This window comes from Miniopterus schreibersii (genome assembly GCF_964146895.1).
Source record: "Miniopterus schreibersii genome assembly, chromosome: 14".
NCBI lineage: Eukaryota > Metazoa > Chordata > Mammalia > Chiroptera > Miniopteridae > Miniopterus > Miniopterus schreibersii.
In genome coordinates, this window is record NC_138114.1 from 19,275,164 (window position 1) to 19,293,103 (window position 17,940).

At 49.6% G+C, this 17,940-nt stretch overlaps 1 protein-coding gene and 1 pseudogene across 15 annotated transcripts in view; both read left to right on the top strand.

Annotated features, from left to right (window-relative positions):
* LRRC20 (leucine rich repeat containing 20) overlaps positions 1–17,940 on the top strand; it is a 52,053-nt gene that overhangs the window by 26,323 nt on the left and 7,790 nt on the right. For all 14 annotated transcript variants that reach the window (XM_081157563.1, XM_081157569.1, XM_081157574.1 and 11 more), the window contains 2 exons: positions 3,892–4,041; positions 17,672–17,839. In XM_081157563.1, the coding sequence (XP_081013689.1) occupies positions 3,892–4,041; positions 17,672–17,839 (318 nt within the window). The remainder of the gene's footprint in view (positions 1–3,891; positions 4,042–17,671; positions 17,840–17,940) is intronic.
* LOC308566793 (coiled-coil domain-containing protein 22 pseudogene) lies at positions 7,349–11,315 on the top strand (annotated as a pseudogene). Its single transcript has one exon. The product of its transcript is annotated as a coiled-coil domain-containing protein 22 pseudogene (transcript).

A 17,940-nucleotide genomic window follows, 5' to 3' on the forward strand; every position in this document is an offset into this window, starting at 1 on the left:
GTTTGCATCACATCCCAACAGGGCCGTTTGCAGGAATTCTTAGGGGCCTTTGCATCAATGGTAGTCAGACTGTTCTGAGTGGGCGCTTTATAGTGCACCCCTCTCACATGCACACCAGCCTCTGGTAGGCAGTTCTGAGGTCAGAGGATGAAGGGAACAGATGGAGTCCCCAATAACAAAAAGAAATCATAGAGAAGTCACAGGGCACTATGTGGAACAGTGCCCAGCACACAGTAGGGCCTTAATAGCTATTTGTGTAGAGTAAGTGAAAGCAGCAGATGTGGATACATCTGGGGCCCTCAGCACCCTCCTGGTGTGGGGCAGTATGCCTCTGTGACATAAGGCAGTTGGCCAGAAAGCTGCAGAGGGCTTGTGTTGCTTGGATTGGAGACTGAAAGAATTGGGGTGCTGTAAGATTGGGGTGGTGTGTGGGTGACCCACGTGGGAGGAGTGAGGCTCTGGGCTAGGCATTTCTGGGCTGATCTTCTTGGGGAAGACAGCTGCTTTGAGGACCCTTGGGAATAACTTGAATAGGTTATGGAGTGCCTAGCTGGGTGTGGCTCAGTGGCTGAGCGTCAACCTAGGATCTAGGAGATCACGGTTCGATTCTCGGTCAGGGCACATGCCCAGGTTGCGGGCTTGATCCTCAGTTGGGGGCTTGAAGGCCCAGCTGATCAGTGACTCTCTCTCATCATTGATGTTTCTACCTCTCTCTACCTCTCCCTTCCTCTCTCTGAAACCAATAAAGATATATTTTTTAAAAATAGCTTATGGAGTTATATCTCTTCTATCTTCATTGTGAATCTGCAGTCACTGTATGATTCCTCAGTGATACCCGAATCCTTAGAGTTCCATCTCATAGCTTCTGCTCCAGTCCAATCTAGAGAATTGCTGTCTTTCTTTCATGGGTCTGCCTAGCTCTGTTTCTCTAACTGATGAAGAGCTGGCTATCCTCAGTGTGTCCTTGAATTTGCCAGTTTATTTTTTCCCAATAAAAGCTACTTTTATAATAATTTTTGTAAAATTTTGAAAGTAAAGTATCACAATATATACTTGAAAAACATTTTTATAAGTATGTAGTGATACTTATTTTATATAAAATAAGCAAATAGTATAACTATGAGTAGTAAGAAATTGCTCACATCTTTCGTAAGAACCATTTAACAATCTGGTTATTTTCCTTTCTTTCTTCTTTCCCAGGCATGCGTAGTTTTTACCTAGTTGGAATTACAGGGTGCATATAATTTTTATATTCTGCTTTTAAAAAATCTAAATGCTATAACTGAACTATTGAACAAGAAAAACAGTCAACAGACTAGGTTGATAATACCGTTTAAGGAGCTCTGCCAACATTTGGGGGAAAACCAATGCCAGACCTCCAAATAGAAAGATAGCAAGAGACATGAACAGGATTTTAACAGGGAAAATAAAAATGGTTAATTAACTATGAAAGGTAATCTCATTATTGAAAGAACTTCAAATTAAAGTAAGGGATACCCCTGATGGTATTAACAAAGATTTTAAAGGAATGATCCTCTTACTTGTTAGACAGGATGTATGTAAATTGGTATAAATATTCTAGAAAGCAGATTGGCAGTATATATCAGGAGCCATATATTTGTTTACTGATTATATTTTCTTGCTTGTGAATATCTTACGTCCTTTTTCCATCTCTCTCTAGTCTTAGTGTTTTGTTTTTTTAATTGAATAACATTGAGCATTTTAAATAATAAGGATAACTGTGTGTCCTACTTATAGATCCTCTTTTACAGTCTTTGAGCCCACAGAGCTGGTGAAGCTCCAGCCCTGATCTCTGCTGAAAGCCTGGCTTCTTGGGATTGGTTGCTCCCTACAGACTTAGCGCTCTCTTTTGCCAGCCCCACCTGCTGATATAAGAGCTGGTGGTTAAAGCAGCAGGACTGGGCTCACCTAGCACAACCCTGGACCAGAGAAGACAGTAAGACACTTCTTCATAGGATGCCCTACAGAGGACCCCTGTGGACCCTCAGTCATCTAGACTTTTGTATTTACCCCACTTGTCCCCTTTCTTTCCTCACCAGCTCAGGGAGGTCACAAATACCCTGCCCTTCCCCGAGCCTGCTAGACTTCTGCTGGCACGGTGCTCTGACGTCTTTCCAGTCCAGTGGGAAAGCAGAAACAAAAAGGGATTAATACTATACAAGATGAAGAGGTTTCATTTGCACTATGTGAGACTAAGAGGCTGGAGCAACTAACCGCTTACTGCAGTGAGAGAAGACTTCTTAGAGGAGGTGACATTTGAGCTGGTCTTGGAGCAAGAGTAGAAATTCTATGAGGCAAGTGAGGGAGAAGAGCTTCTATTCTGACTATTTCTGTAGGCCCTGCATTATTGTTGCTGTTCAGAATAGGGTTTTTATAAACTTTTCTTACTGGCATAAAGGAATATTATTGATATCTGTATATTTAATTTGGAACAGTTTTCAAAGGCTTAGAGGCCTGGCCTCTTCGGGGAAAAGACAAGAGTTTGCTGAGAGATGGGACAGTGCTATCTGAGTTGGTGAGTTAGTGCTTCTGGGGTTCAGGGGTTGGGGGGCGATCACCAGTAATGGGGACACTTAGAGAAGAGAGAAACAACATCTATAGCATTCCTGCTACATTCCTGCCAGATACTTTGTTAGTTCATTTAGTACTTTATATTACATATGCTTTTCCTGACATCCCTGCTAGGTGGATAATGATACCTCCATTTTACAGATGAAGAAACTGAGGCTCAAGGAACTTACATGACTTAGATGAGCTTAATTTCTTAGCCTTTGTGCTTTCAATGTCTCCCTGCTGCCATATGTATAAAGCAGCTTTATTGAGATATAATTCACATACCCTACAATTCAACCATTTAAAGTATACAATTTAGTGGTTTTAGTATATTCATAGTTGTGCAACTATCACCATGATCAAATTTTAGAAAATTTGCATTACCCCCACAAAGAAACCTTCACCCCTTAGTTTCCATCCCACAGTCCTCCCATGTCCTCAAGCCTTAGGTAACCACTAATCTACTTTCTGTATATTTGCCTATTCTGGACATTTCATATAAATCGCCTCATATAACATATGGTCTTTTGTGACTGGCTTATTTCACTTAGCTTGTTTTCAAGGTCCTTCAGTGTCACAGCACGTTTTGGTACTTCATTTCTTTTAATTATTAAACATTTCCCTTTTTATGGAGATAATACATTTTGCTTATCCATTTAGCAGTTGATGGGCATTTGAGCTGTTTCCATGTTTTGGCTGTTATGAGTAATGCTGCTGTGAGCATTCACGTGTCATGCGTTTTTGTGTGGACACCTTGTTCCATTTCTCTCGGGTATACACTAGGAGCAGAATTGCTAGTCATATGGTAATTCTCGAGGAACTGCCAGATGAGTCTCCACACAGCCTCCTTGCTGCCTCTGTAAAGGCTTACTTACCTTCAGAATGGCAGCACTGGGAAGAAGGTCAAGGCACAAAGTCTATGTTACTTGCCTGTTTTCAAAGAAGTAGACTGTTATAAAATACTCGTAGGACTATAGCTTCACTCTTGAGTCTGCTGATTCCATAAGGACTCACGGGCTTTGCAGGGCCGCAAGGGCATTGCCATGAATGCTGGTTGTCACTGTGCCAGCAGAGCTCCACCTTCCACATTCTGGCTAGTAGGCTGTGGTAATAGAGAAGGTGCTGGAATAAACCCTGAGGTTCAGAGTACAAGGTAGGGACAACTGTGATTAAGGGTGATGAAGGCTCTTGGAAGAGGGAGGGCAGAGTTTCAAGCCTGGCACAGAGGGGAGAACGGGTCGGGTCCACGTGGTTTGGGGCAAGTCCTTGGGCAGTTTTGGCTGCTGACTCTGGTCTGTCTTTGTTCTTTGCCTGTAGATCTGGCCGAGTGCAAGCTGGTTTCTTTCCCCATCGGCATCTACAAGGTCCTGCGGAATGTCACCGACGAGATCCACCTCATCACTCTGGCCAACAACGAGCTTAAGTCCCTCACCAGCAAGTTCATGACCACATTCTGTCAGCTCCGAGGTAGGCCATGTCAGCTCAGGCCAGGGGGCATGGCCAACCCTTGTCCTCAGGCTCTGACCTGTTGGGAATGTAACTAGGGCCAGTCCTATCAGCTGGACCTGGGACGTCATTCCCATGGGGAGGCTTTGAGGATGGACCTGTGTCCTTCCTGAAGCCTGGAAATCTCTCTTACTTCTGCCTAGCTGGCTGTGAATCCGATTGGCTAATGGTCCAGGGTGTGGGTCCTGGAGTTGTTCTCTTATTCTGAACAGACTAGCTGGGTGTTTGGGGTCCTGAGGTCCAGGAGAAGTATCTCTTGGTAGACTGAACAAGCCCCTTGCTGACCCCCCAATCTGGCCTTATTCTCTTGTGCTGCTGTCTCAGTTCAGGAGTGAAAGATTCCAGAATGCTGGTGTTTCATCTGCTGGGCGCACACAGAGCAAGTGGATAAGGGGGCTTGTCAGAGAGATGGGCAGGAGGTCAGCAGGTGGGCATTTTAGATTCTTTTGAAATGGCTCCTCTGATGGACAAGTGCCTGTTCCCCTTTCCACAGAGCAGCCCCTCCATCCTTCTGCAAGAGTCCATTGCTACTCAGCCAACCATGGGATGGAGCTGTGACCTGGGCACTTGGCATATGTTTGTGAAATGGTGGAGCAGGAGAGGTGGGGAGAGCGTAGGAGGCAAAGCCTTCCTGCCTTCTAGAATTCTCTATCTGGTAGAGGCATGGAAAGGGTCTAAGAGCCTGTTTAGAGAAACCAGTATGTAAAATGCTGATGGGACAGGAGGAACTTGAGCAAGCATACCTCATACAGCTGATTTTAGGCTGCCTAGAGGAGGTTTGGGCATTGGGCAGAGCCCAGAGGGGAGAGGGAGGCATGAATTGGCAAACCCGGTCAGTTGAGAGACAGGAAGCAGCTTATACAATGACTCAGGAAGAAGGTACAGGCAGGACCTGGAGAGACCACCAGCTAGATACAAACACAAGGGCAAGGAAGGGGGATTGGTCTGTACTCGTTTCTGAGTGAAGCTCACAGGGCTTATATTTTTACATAATATGAAAGCAATAAAACACTAGATTTAGCCCCAGGGCCCACCAGTTGGGAGAATCTCCCATAAATATTAGAGCTGTCTCTGTCTCCTCATTTTAGGGATGGAGAAGGAAGGTCAGGGAGAGAAGGGACTTGTCCGGTTCTCAGAGCAATACACCCTGGTTGCCCACCTCACAGGCCAGGGCTGCCTCTCCATGATACCTGCATTAGCGCCAGGGTCCCCCAGAGCCGTATCTAGCCGATGGAATTGGATGTTTGCTTTTCAGAGGAGAATGGAGTGATAGAAAATGAATGGTGAGGGTTGGCGGAACCCCTGGGAAGGGCACAGGCAGGGGTGCTTCCTTTAGGTGAGAGGAGTTCACTTGTGCTTTCCTTCCTTCACCCTCCCCTTGAGCACCTGCTATGTTCCAGACCTGCCGGAGGCTCAGAAACAAAGGCCATTAGACCAGATCTCCCACTGAAGGAGCCCAGGGTGCGGAACAGACTCGTCAACACCACTGAGTGCTGTGATACTAGTGTGGAGAAAACACTGGGGCTGCTGGGAAGAGGAACGAATTCTTCCCGAGAGTGGTGTGGGCAGTGGGGTGGGCATGGAATCAAGGGCTTTCAAAGGGTTTGACATTTGGCAGCACCTCCAGGGATGGGTAAGCAGGCCCTCTTCCCCGGGAGACCACGAAGGGTGTGAAAGAAATGTGCTTAGAGCCCCGTGCAGTCGTGCTTCGGCCCTGGAAATGTATTCATCATGATACCCTTTCGGCCAGAAGCCTGTTGAAGGATATAGTTTGAACTCCCTCCTGTGCTGCTGTGGCGTTTGGATTACAAAGGGCAGGCTCTGGTATGCCCAGCAGGGAGAGGCTGGGCTCCCACAGAAATAGCTCTGGGCCCCGGTCTTTGTGATTTCTGTTTCAAATAGAAACCCCTCACCTTTTCTGTGTGAAGAAGAGGACTGAATAGGATTTGCTCGGCAATTCATAGCCTTCCAGGGTCCTCTTCTGGGTTCTTGACAGAGGAGGGGGTTGCTTTGGTGTTGGGGAGAGAGCCATCTGTGGACTCCCTGCCTGCCGAGTTGTCTTCTGTGGGTGCTGCTGGGTTCATGGCCCCCTCAGACCAGGGTCATCTTTAAATGATTCCATCCCCTTGATGTCCTTTACCCATTTTATGGCTGGAAAAATCAAAACCTGGGAAGGACAGTGGCACAAATGGAATCAGTCCAAAGGGCAAGTGGATTGTAATGTCCGGCTGTGGCTCTTTTGTCCCCTTTTTCTGTGTTCCCATATCCCCACTTTCTCTCCATGCAAATCATTCAGCTCTTTTTAAAAAAAATCTTTTAAATTAATTTTTAGAGAAAGGAAGAGGGAGAGAGAGAGAAAGAGAAACATCAATGTGAGAGAGAAAGATAGATTGGTTGCCTCAGGTACACGCCCCAACCAGGGATCAAACTCGTAACCTAGGTGCCCTGACCAGGAATCGAACTCACCACCTTTTGAACGGCGCTTCAATCAAGTGAGCCACACTGGCTAAGGCTCATTCAGCTCTTCTTACTGAGTGTGTCCTGGGCTTGCCAGGCCAGAGGTGTGTGAGGCACACCTGCAGAAGTGAACAAAGACCACCCAAAGGAGAACTGCCAGGGGCTGTTCATTTAGAGCTGCTCTAACAAGGGAGTCAGCCACTGTACTTACATTTGGCAGAGACTCAAAGGCAGGCAGCAGAGTGGGAAAGTTTTATAGTGGAGGAAGGGAAGACTCCAGTGTGCCCTGGTTTGGAGGCCATTGGCCTGGGGAAGCTGGGGGAAGGCCTGCTAGCAGTGGGGCATCCTGTGTGATTGGTTAAGGTGCATATTTGGCTTTCTCTGGCTGGTGCTAAGTTGGAAGTGGGATCAAAAATTAAGGAAACTGTCAGTAATCAAGTCCTGGCCATTTGGGGCCAATTGTTACAGAGGGTATTATTTGGCTTCCTGGATTGTTGGTAGAGATAGCAGTCTGACTTCCTGTGAGTCTGACTTACAGCAGACTAGCTTGGTTTCCTGGGCAGGCTGCTGCAGGATGTGGGTCCTAGTTCTGTTTTCAGAGTTGGTCTGGCCATGGTCCGTGTGTATATTCAGTTTCTCACAGCCTGTCTTTCAGTGCACCTCAGCTCCTCATGAGCACCTGTTCCGGGCCTGGCCATGGCCATGAACAGGTGAGTAATAGCAGGAGAGCCCGGATTCACTGGGTGCATGCTGAGGGTTTTACATGTTATCTCATTCAGTCCTTATAGCACCCGGTATTTGAGAAGGATAAGAAAACTGAGACATAGGTTCACTTGCTTGGACCCGCCCCATACCCAGCCCCAGACTCGGACACAGCCGCGCCATGGAGGAGGAAGACCGGATCCTCATCCATTCCCTGCGCCAGGCCGGCACAGCAGTTCCTCCAGAAGTACAGACCCTGCGAGCCTTCACCACTGAGCTGGCTGTAGAAGCTGTTGTCCGCTGTCTGCGTGTGATCAACCCTGCAGTGGGCTCCAGCCCCCTGCTGCCTCTGGTCATGTCTGCCCGTTTCCGCCTGGCCATGAGCCTGGCTCAGGCCTGCATGGACCTGGGCTATCCTTTGGAGCTTGGCTATCAGAACTTCCTCTACCCCAGTGAGCCTGACCTCCGGGACCTACTTCTCTTCTTGGCTGAGCGTCTACCTACCAATGTCGCTGAGGATGCAGACGAGTCTGCAGGTGACTCAGCTATCCTTCTCCAGGCCATTGGGAGCCAAATTCGGGACCAGCTGGCCCTGCCCTGGGTTCCACCCCTCCTTCGCACTCCTAAGTTGCAGCACTCCAGGGCTCGGCCCCCCAGAATCCTTTCCATGCCAGTAAGCTGGTCATGCCTGAATTGAGGTCCAAAGGAGAGCCCCGGGAGTTCCAGGCAAGTTCCCTGTTACTACCAGCCCCCACCCAGGTGTCTCAGCTTGCTGGGAGGATGGCCTCACTCCTTGAATGCCATGCCATCCAGCTGTGTCAGCACAGAGGCTGGGACCACCCCGGGGACAAGGACTGGGTCCACCGGGCATCCCACCTCCCCACACAGGAGGATATTTGGGCTCAGCAGCAGCAGCTGCAGAAGCACCTGGCTGAGCATCTGCGTCAGACCTGTGGCCATCCGGGGCCCCTCCAACAAGCCCAAGACTTGGGAGAGCTGCTGCAGGCCTGGGGTGCTGGGACCAGGACTGGTGCTTCCAAGTGCTCCCTCTTCACACATTCAGAGAAGTTCACCTTCCATCTGGACCCCGAGGCCCAGGTAGCACAGATGTCTGATGTGCCAGTCACCTCCAGGTGGCCTGAACAGGACGCGTGGACAGCTCAAGAGCAGGAGCTGGAGGCCCTTTGGGAACAGCTAGAGGAAGTGAACCACAACATTGAAGAGGTTGAAGCCAGCATGAAGACGCTGGGAATCAGCCTTGTGCAGGTGGAGACCAAGTGTCAGCAGACTGAGCTCAGCACAGTGGAGAGGGAGCAAGCCCTGCGCCTGAAGAGCTGGGCAGTGGAGCTGCTGCCAGATGGCGCTGCCAACGTTGCCAAACTCCAGCTCATGGTAGAGAGTGGTGTACAGCGGGTCATCCATTTGGCAGGCCAGTGGGAAAAGCACCGGGTCCGACTCCTTGCTGAGTACCGCCACCTCCAAAAGCTCCAGGGTTGCAGAGAGCTGGAATATTTTCGACGGCTGGCAGAGATCCAGAAGCTGCACCAGAGTGTTCAGGCAGCCGCAGGAAGGAGGAGATCTATAAGCAGCTGGCATCTGAGCTGGAGACCCTGCCCAGAGCTGTGTCCCGGCTGGCCTGTACCCAGCGCATCCTGGAGATTTTGGGCAACATCCGGAAGCAGAAGGAAGAGATCACTAAGATCTTGTCTGACACAAAGCAGCTTCAGAAGGAAATCAGCTCCCTGTCTGAGAAGCTGGGACGAGCATTTGTAGTTACCGATGAGCTTGTGTTCAAGGATGCCAAGAAAGATGATGCAGTTCGGAAGACCTACAAGTATCTAGCTACCTTGCATGAGAGCTGCATCCAGCTCATCCAGACCATCGAGGACACAGGCACCATCATGTGGGAGGTTCGAGACCTTGGGGAGCAGATCGAGATGAAGATGGGCAAGACGACCCTCAGCAACCTGGAGAAGATCCAGGAAGACTACTGGGCCCTTCGCCAGGAAAACGCTGGCGTCCTGGGGTGTGTCCGTGAGACCTGAGGGGCCCCCAGCAGAAGTCTCCCCCACCTCATGCTTCAGGGATTTGGGGTGTTGGAGGCGATGGCCATGCATTTGCCCTAGCTGTTCCCTATGTTTTCTGGCTAGTCCCTCCTGCTGTGGTGACTCCTCACCTGACCCCAAGCCTTATCTGGGGTGAACATCCAGAGACTGAGAGCTTCGCTGCAGTTTATTGGGGATAGTACTTGGGTTTGGGGCCTCGGATCCAAAATAAATGAGGGGCTCTGTCCAAAAAAGAAAAGAAAACTGAGACCTAGACATGGTCCTCAAGGAGCTCCTGGTTTCTCAGGGGAGTCTGGTGTGTAAGCAGACAACCACCTTATAGTGTGAGGGTGACGCAGCAGACATTTGCTCAAAGTTCCATGTTCTTCACCCACCTCCTACTTTGCTTCAGCCCACTAGGTTGCTTTTTTTTTAGCTGCTAACACTTAGTAGAAGAAGGGGGAGAAAAGGAGGATACAGTGCTGGGAAAGTGGGGCCGACAGTGAAGCTTTGCAGCGGTCAGTTGGGCATTGACATCTTGGTTTTAGTCTGGATTGGGCATATCTACTCTGATGGGATGCATTTTCTGGTTCCCTCAGCATAGCTTGCCACTGAAATAGTGGGCCTGGGAGGGTCCATCTCACCTGAGTATACACAGGGCATCTCCCAGTTGCCAGTGACCGAGAGTTCCTACCTGATGCCAAGGTGATAAGGCTGTGGCCTTCTGCATCAGTTTTTGCCATTAGTCCTCAAGGGCATCTGGCCCCTGGGGTTAACCTGGCTGACCTCAGTGAGGAAAAGGCCAAGCTGTTCATGACACCTGCATGTATGCTTGCAGACAGTGGGTCAGCCCTCCCTAGCAGAGAATTAAAGGAACCCAAGTGTCATCTCCTTCAGCATACTTTGGATAGAATCCCAGCAATAGGACTGCCAAGGCCAGTGGGCAAGAGCATTTTCAAGCAGGTAGTATAGACTATGAAGTCATCAAGCACTGATGTCACCCTGAGCCTGGGGCCCACCAGGAGATAAAGAGCAATTTTTCCTGTGATCAGACTGAACCAGGACCCACAAGATGAGAGGCTGGGTCGTTTGGTGTTTAAAGCACAGACACCAAATTCAAGCCCAGTGTCACATTCTCCACTTACCCCATAGATCCATGCTCTGTACTGATCTTACTCTCTGACCCTCGGCTGTGGCTAGGTGCAGCCATTGGGGAGCCCAGCAGGAGGTCAGAGGGAGAGCGAAGAGAAAAGTCAGTGAATTTATTCTCACCATCTCCCTGTGAGGTCCACCTTGGCTGGCTGTGTCCAGAGGTCACTTTTCTCAAGGCAGTTTTGACAGGACTCTTTCTGGGTGGTAACAGCTCCCTCCTCTTAACCATCGGTTACTGCATGTTCCCCTAAAGTTCCCCTACTGCCTCCCACAGCTTTGGCAATGCTTTGTTGCAAATAAACCCTCCTTGAGTTTAATTTGAGTGTGCCAGCTCTTACTGGTTGGGGCCCTGGCTGATGCTCTCTGCAACTTATTAGCTCAGTAACCAGTAACCATGAGCAGGTTATTTAACTGCTCTGTGCCTTAGTTTCCCCCTTGGTACAACGGAATGATGCTGCTAATAGTCTACTCCACAGGGCTCTTGTGAAGATTGAATCTGTTAACCGGTGCCCAGCTCTGAGAGCATCTACATTCCCCAGTGCTGTCTAGCGCAGTACCTGGCACATAGTGGTGGGCATTGCCTATTGAGCAGGTGAATGAATGACTTCCTACCACATGGTGAGCAGAATAATGACCTTCCCAAAGATGTCCACATCCTAGTCCTTGGAACCTGTGACTGTGTTACCTTACATGTTAAGAGAGACTTTGCAGATGTGGTTAAGTTAAGGACCTTGAAGCCAGGAGATATCCTCGATTGAGTGGGTGAGTCCAGTGTCATCACAGGGTTCCTGTGAGGAGGTAGGAGGGCCAGAGTCAGAGAAGCTGATGTCACAACTCCAGCAGAGACTGGAATTATGTGGCTCCAAAGCTCCAGAGGCTAGAGAAGTCAAGGAATGGATTCTCCATTAGAACCTCCAGAAGGTACACAGCTCTGCTGATATTGTCTCCTTTTATTAGATGAGGAAACTGAGGCAGAGAGTAACTTGCCCGAGGTCACATAGTGAGAAAAAAGGGGTTGGAACTGTGAGTCCAGATCCACAGAGCTCCTTTATAACCACTAATAGGAGTAGAGGGTATGTACTCTTTTGCAACTTGCCTTTTTTACTTAGCAATACATTTTAGAAATTGATCCATGTTGGGACAGTGACAACTGCTATATTCTTTTCATGAGGTCAGAATGGTTAGCACTGGATTTTAGTTTCTTCTGGACCCAATTAGAACAATTTTTGCACCCCTTTCCTCTGTCCACCCAAGGAGTGGGTGTGGCGTTTGGAAATTTCATTCCTGTCTCCTCGCTTCTTTGTCCCCTGTGGGCAGCAGCTGTCTTTGTGCGGAGCATGGGCCATTTGAAGGACACTTACTGTCACACCACACTAAGTGTGGCTGACCCTGCCCTGCAGAGGTTCCTTGTAGGCAGGAACATCATTGCTCATCGATGTGGATGTGGCAGCCAAGGCACTGATGGATGCTCAGTGGACAGGTATTTTTGGAGTTGGTGCGTTCCCATGCTGCCTGGCTACATAATTATGGCCGACCAGCCTCATCAGTTCCTTAGTGGAGTCAGCAGGCCTCCTTTCTCCTCTGGGGTACAGTCAGAGGCCTCTGAGTCAGCCTTGGCAGTTTTCCAAGATAAGGATGATTCGGAAGTAATAAGAAGAACTTGGGGAAGGAGAGGTCCATTTAACAGACACTGGAAACCACAGTTCAGAAGGGATAATAAATAAGGGAATATCATGATGGGCTGCTCTCAGGTTGGGGACAGTCTTGGGAGTAGGATGGAGTAGGGTCTTCTCCCAGAGCCCCTGTCAATCCCGTGGAGCCCACATTGTTCGACTCTGAACCCTGGTGTAAGAGAGCAGGAAGAAACATCTGGAGGCCCCCTAATGCTGCCCCCTGGGACCAGAGTACCTCAGCCTTCTCTTTCCAAGAGAGAATGTGGCAAGACCCTGGGCATTGTGCGGGAGGCAGCCTAATCGATGTGTCTCACATTGATGGTCCCCCCACCCCCAACCCTCCACTGTCTTGGAAAACAATGGGAAAAAATATTCTCGGGTGAAGATTAAAAAATGAGGAAGAATGTGCTGTGCCCCTAGGGGTGAGACGCAAAGCTAGATGGGGCTGCACCTGTGTTTAGCTGGAAGCTCAGCACATCAGCCCATCAGGTGGCTGGGCTGTTGGCCACTTTTTTGTTCTTTTCCTGAAGTGGAAACATCAGAGAAAACCTCAGGTGCCTAGATTGGGGTGATATAAAGTCCCAGGATCCTGTTCAGTAAGACTGGGACTTTGACAGGTCCTTATGGGGGCATGTATCAGGGAACCTACTTTTTTTGCCTTCCCCTGGTGAGAGGGCCTGGAAGCAGTTCCATGGTTTGGTTTCCACTCAAAACCTACCAGGTCTATTATGCACTAATAAATTTTTGACAACTTAGAAGAAATGGAGCAGTTCCTTAAAAATCACAAACCAGCAAACTCAAGCAAGGTGAAATAGTATAACCATAAAATAAATTGAATTCATGAATACAAAGACCCCAAACAAAGAAATGTTTAGGCCCAGATGATTTTATTGGAGAATTCTGTAAAACTCTTAAACAAGAATGTCAATTTTACATAGTCTCTTCCAGAAAATTCTATAAAAGAGAAGGGTATACTTTCCAACCTATGCTACAGAGCCAGTATTACTTGGATTTCAAATCCAGATATGAACAAGACAAAAAGAAAAAAAACTACAGACCAATATCTCACATGAACTAAGACAAAATTTGCAGCAAAATATCAGCAATCAAATCCAGCAATGTGTGAAAAGGATTCTATGACATGACCAAGGGGGATTTATCTATTTTTTCAGATATGCAAGGCTGGCTCAACATTTTAAAATCAACCAGTATTATCTATCATATCTGTTGACAAAAAAAAAAAAAGCATTTGACAAACTCCCAACACCCATTTATGATTTAAAAAAACACCTCTCCTGGCTGGTTTTGCTCAGTGGTTAGAGCATCGGCCCATGGACTGAAGGGTACTGGGTTCAGTTCTGCCCAAGGGCAGGTACCTTGGTTGCAGGCTCTATCCCTGGCCCAGCGGGGGCATGTGCAGGGGCAACCAATTAATGTGTCTGTTTCATGTTGATGCCCTCACCCCCAGCCTTCCACCCTCTTGGAAACGCAAGGGAAAAAATATCCTTGGTGAGGATTAAAAAATAAAAAAACACTTCTCAGCAAACTAGGAATACCGGGGAAGTGCCTCAATTTGGTAAAGATCATCTATAAAAACCCCACAGCAAACATTGAACTTGATAAAATGCTTTATTTGTAAGATTGCAAACAGGCAAAGATATCTGCCCTCATTTTGAAAGTTCTAACCACTGCAATAAAATACGGAAATTAAGGGCGTATAGATAGAAAATGAAATAAAACTGTCTCTATTTGCAGATATGATATGATTGTCTACATAAAAAACCCCAAGGAATCTACAAAAAGAAACAAACAAAACAACCCTCCTAGCTCAGCAAGTTCCTAGGCTATAAGATCAATGCAAACCTTAGACTAGGTCATGCATGCTCATCCTCAGAATACTTTTCTTGGCTTCCTATCTCACTAAGAGTAAACCCACTATCTTCCCAAGGTCTCCTGCATAATTTCGTTCCTGCCTCATTTCTACCACTTTTCCTCTCTCATTTCCCACTGTGTTAGGTAGTAATGGATTCTGTGAAAGTAAACACTGCAGGGGAAGGGGACAGAAACAATGGGAGAGGATCCTACTTTAGATAGGGTGACATTTGAGCAAAGACATGAAGTGACATAGCAAGCCTTGTAAATACATTGGTAAAGAACATTCTAGACAGGGAGCTGCAAGTGCCAGGACCCCAACTCAGCAGCATGCTAGGAGTGTTCGAGGAAATGCTGCCTGGCAAAGGCACATTTGGGAAGCACTGGACTAGAAGTTCCCCAGCATCCCTTCCAACACTGACCTTGTAACTGTGACCTTGACCGGGAGGTTTTCTGGTTTAAGGCATTGTTGTCTAAGGACCTGGCTGCTGGAGGGGTCCTGGGTTTGTGTGGGGTGAGCAGGGGTTCTGCTGATGGAGCCTTGTCTTCAGGATGTGCTTCAGATGGGCGCAAGAGGCAGGCCAGGCTTCCTGAATTATCTGTCTCCTGGGGAGGGGGGAGAGTCATCATTTACGAAATATTTGCTGAGTGACTACAAGCTGCCCCTTGGGGCTGGATGTAAGGAGCAAGGATGAATCAGATACGGTCCCCATCGGCCACAGCCCCAGGGGGCCTGCAGTGGGCTCCCACTCCAGTGTGTGGGTCCAGAGGGCCCTTGGGCAGGGCTCTGCTCTTACTGTGGAACCCTGGAGGGGTGGTTGAGACCTCAGAGCAGCTTACCTCCCACTACCCTGGGGTGCCTTGCGGAGGATGCAGGGAGGCGAATGGGCTGGCCACAAAGCTGGTGGGTCCGGTGCAAAATGAAAATGCAGGACCCTTGTTCACAAAGAAGGAGAAAAGTACTGTTAAAGGTACGTGAAAAGCTTTTTCCTTTCCTCCATGGTCTCTCAATGTGTCACGGTGATTTTCATTTGTTATTTAATGTCCTTCTAAGTTAGGAAAATATTGAAATTTTAAATTATTAGTATGAATTTTACCATTCATCTTTATATTGTACAATGCCAGTTTAAAATGCAAATATCAGAGCATTTGACTCATATATGGAATTATAATTATGCCATTTGGATTTCGCGGCTCGTTTCCAGAGGGGCGTCAAGTGGGCCAGAAGGACAAACTCCAGGCAGACTCAGGAAGGTTGGAAGGAGGAAGAAGGAAGTGCCGACTCTCACAAGTGCCTGGGTCCCCTGCGGCCCCCCATGATGAAGGGCACGTGTGCACATACCCTCAAGCCTGACACTTCACACCACATGCTACGTTACCACACTTCACCCTGGCCAGGGGTGGGATCTGGGGAGGTCCAGCCAGGTACCCCAAGGATCTTTAAACCCTTGCCTCAGGATGTGCTCAGTACCCAAGGCCAGGGTAAGCGAGAGGCTTCCTCCTGCGAAGACTCAGCCTCCAGCTGCCGCCTACCAGAGACACTTTGGGGCTGCCAGGCCAGGGACAAGGAGTACCAGGGGACAGCTGTCACCGTGCTCTACCCCAAGACACCATGGGCACAAGTGCTGACTGACCCTCCCTGTGCCCAGGTCCCTTTCAGGGATAGAGGGCTGCAACAGTTGCAGAGCAAGGGTGAGTAGGGGGAGCCCAGCATGTCCTGGGGGACAGGAGAGCAGGCTGCCGAGAACCCACCCTGGGGAGGTGGTGGTATTCAGGACCCAGTGTATGAGCTGAGACTCCATGACCCCCACTCTACTTACAAAACAGATTCAGAGATAAAATTATTAAGACTTTGTTAGTACATGGAGACCCTGAGAAAAGCCCAGAGACTGAAAATCTGTCTTCGTAAGCAGAGGGCAGGGAAAGACCAAAGAAAGAGGCTGGCCACTCCAGTCTGGTAATAGAGTTTATTAAGGGAAACACATATGAGGCATGTCTTGGGTGGCTTAGACTGAATCGATCCCTGTGCCACTTGGTTGGTGTCAAAGAGTTATAGGGAGTAGAGCAGGGGAAGAGTCACAGGTACTAGTTCATGACACTACCAGGTATGGGAAATTGCTTCACTTGCTTGACCAGGTCAGGACAACGGCCTGTCCCAGGAACCTGCACATAGCAGGAGGCAAGGGAGGAGTGCTGATTTATGTGAGAATGAACACCAGTTACAATCAGACAATCTCCAGGGGGAGTTTGCAGAAAGCAACCGCTGTTATGGCCCAGGTCCAGCTTGCCACAGACTTTCAGGATGGTAGCCCAGAACATTCATCCCCACGTGCGAGCCCTTGTGAACCTGGGACCCTGTGTGACCGTGTTGGTCACAGGCCCATGAAGCCAGCCTTGGGGAGAAGAGCTGAGGTCATTCTTTGGGTCACTTGGCATTTCTGAGCCTGTTTCCTTTTTGTCAGACAAGGTGGGGAGGCTTACCTGTCATTTAACAGAGGAGGGCTTCTGTAATGTCACATGGGGACGGAGCCTGGGAAACCTGTAGAACCCCAGGCCCCTGTAAGTGCTCTCATGGCGGTTCTGCTTCCCTGTCTCCCCCATCCTCCTGCCATCAGCTGGCTTCCTCTGCTTCCTTAGGTTCCTCCCTGATGTTTATTGAGCACCTGCTGTGTGCCAGACATTGTGCAAAGCACTTTGCAGACACGTAGTGTTCACAACAGCCCTAAGCTGTGATAACAGTAGCACATATGAAGGCTTCCTCTGTACCAGGCACCGAGCCAAGTGCTCTTCCCGTGTTGACAGATGTAACCCTCCGACAACCCTGTGAGACAGGCACTGTTAGTCCCTGTCTTCAAGTGAGACCTAATGGGGTTAGATAACTGAGCGAACAAGTTGTAGGTGGTACAGTTGAACTCGGGTGGTGGGGGCCCAGGTGCCGCACAGTTACGCCCGGCCTTGTGCTGCCTCCCTTACCTCCCGCCTTGACTCCTGCTTTCTGCCCCTCAGCCCTTCTCCTTGCCCAGGGCCCCTTGGGCGCCCCAGCTTCTCTCCGTAGGACACAGCATTTCCGCGTCAGCCTCCCCCGCCCCCAGCCTTGCCTTGGCCAGGTTCCCAAGAGGGGACTCCCACCAGTCCAGCTCACCTCCTCACACTGGTTCCTGTGTAGGTTGCTGCTCAGTGTTTGGAGTAGCTGCTCCAGGAGCAGGAACCCATCCGGACTCATCGGGGCAGCTGTGGCCAGGTCCGGGAGCAGGGGCATGTGACACAGAAAGAACTTGCTGCCCTCTGGCTCCTTTGGCAGGAGGGCAGTGTTCAGTGGTGTCCCTCAGATGGGCTGTGGGCATGGAGAGCCTGGGGCTTCCCATTCTGACCTATCCCATCAAGGTCTGGAGTCGAGACCTCTTCTGAGGGAGGAGCCAACATGTCCTTGACCACCATCTAGGCTTGGAAGGTCAGGAGAGCCTTCCACTCCATAGCCAGACGCAGGGAGCCCAGCTGGAAACGAGCACCCAGCCAGCGTGGGAGTCACCCCTCCTTCTTGCCTAAACAAACGTGGAATCAGACCCTGGGTCCGGAGGACTTCCTCTGCGCCTGGGGCTTCCTTGCTGCCGCCCTGGCCGGGCAGCTGGCAGCAGTCTCTAGGTTGCTTTCCTCCTCAACCTCCCTTCTCTTCCTCCCTCCACATGGCAGAGCTGCGCCTGGAAGGGAACTTCCTGCACCGCCTCCCCAACGAGGTCAGTGCCCTGCAGCACCTCAAGGCCATCGACCTGTCTCGGAACCAGTTCCACGACTTCCCCGAGCAGCTCACCACGCTGCCTGCGCTGGAGACCATCAACCTGGAGGAGAATGAGATCGTGGGTGAGTGGGCACAGCCCTCGGGCCCTGCGCTGCCTCTGTCGGCACCGCCCTCCTCTGCGCTCTCCCCAGTGAAGCTCAAGGCGTGGGGAGGCTGTGGAGTC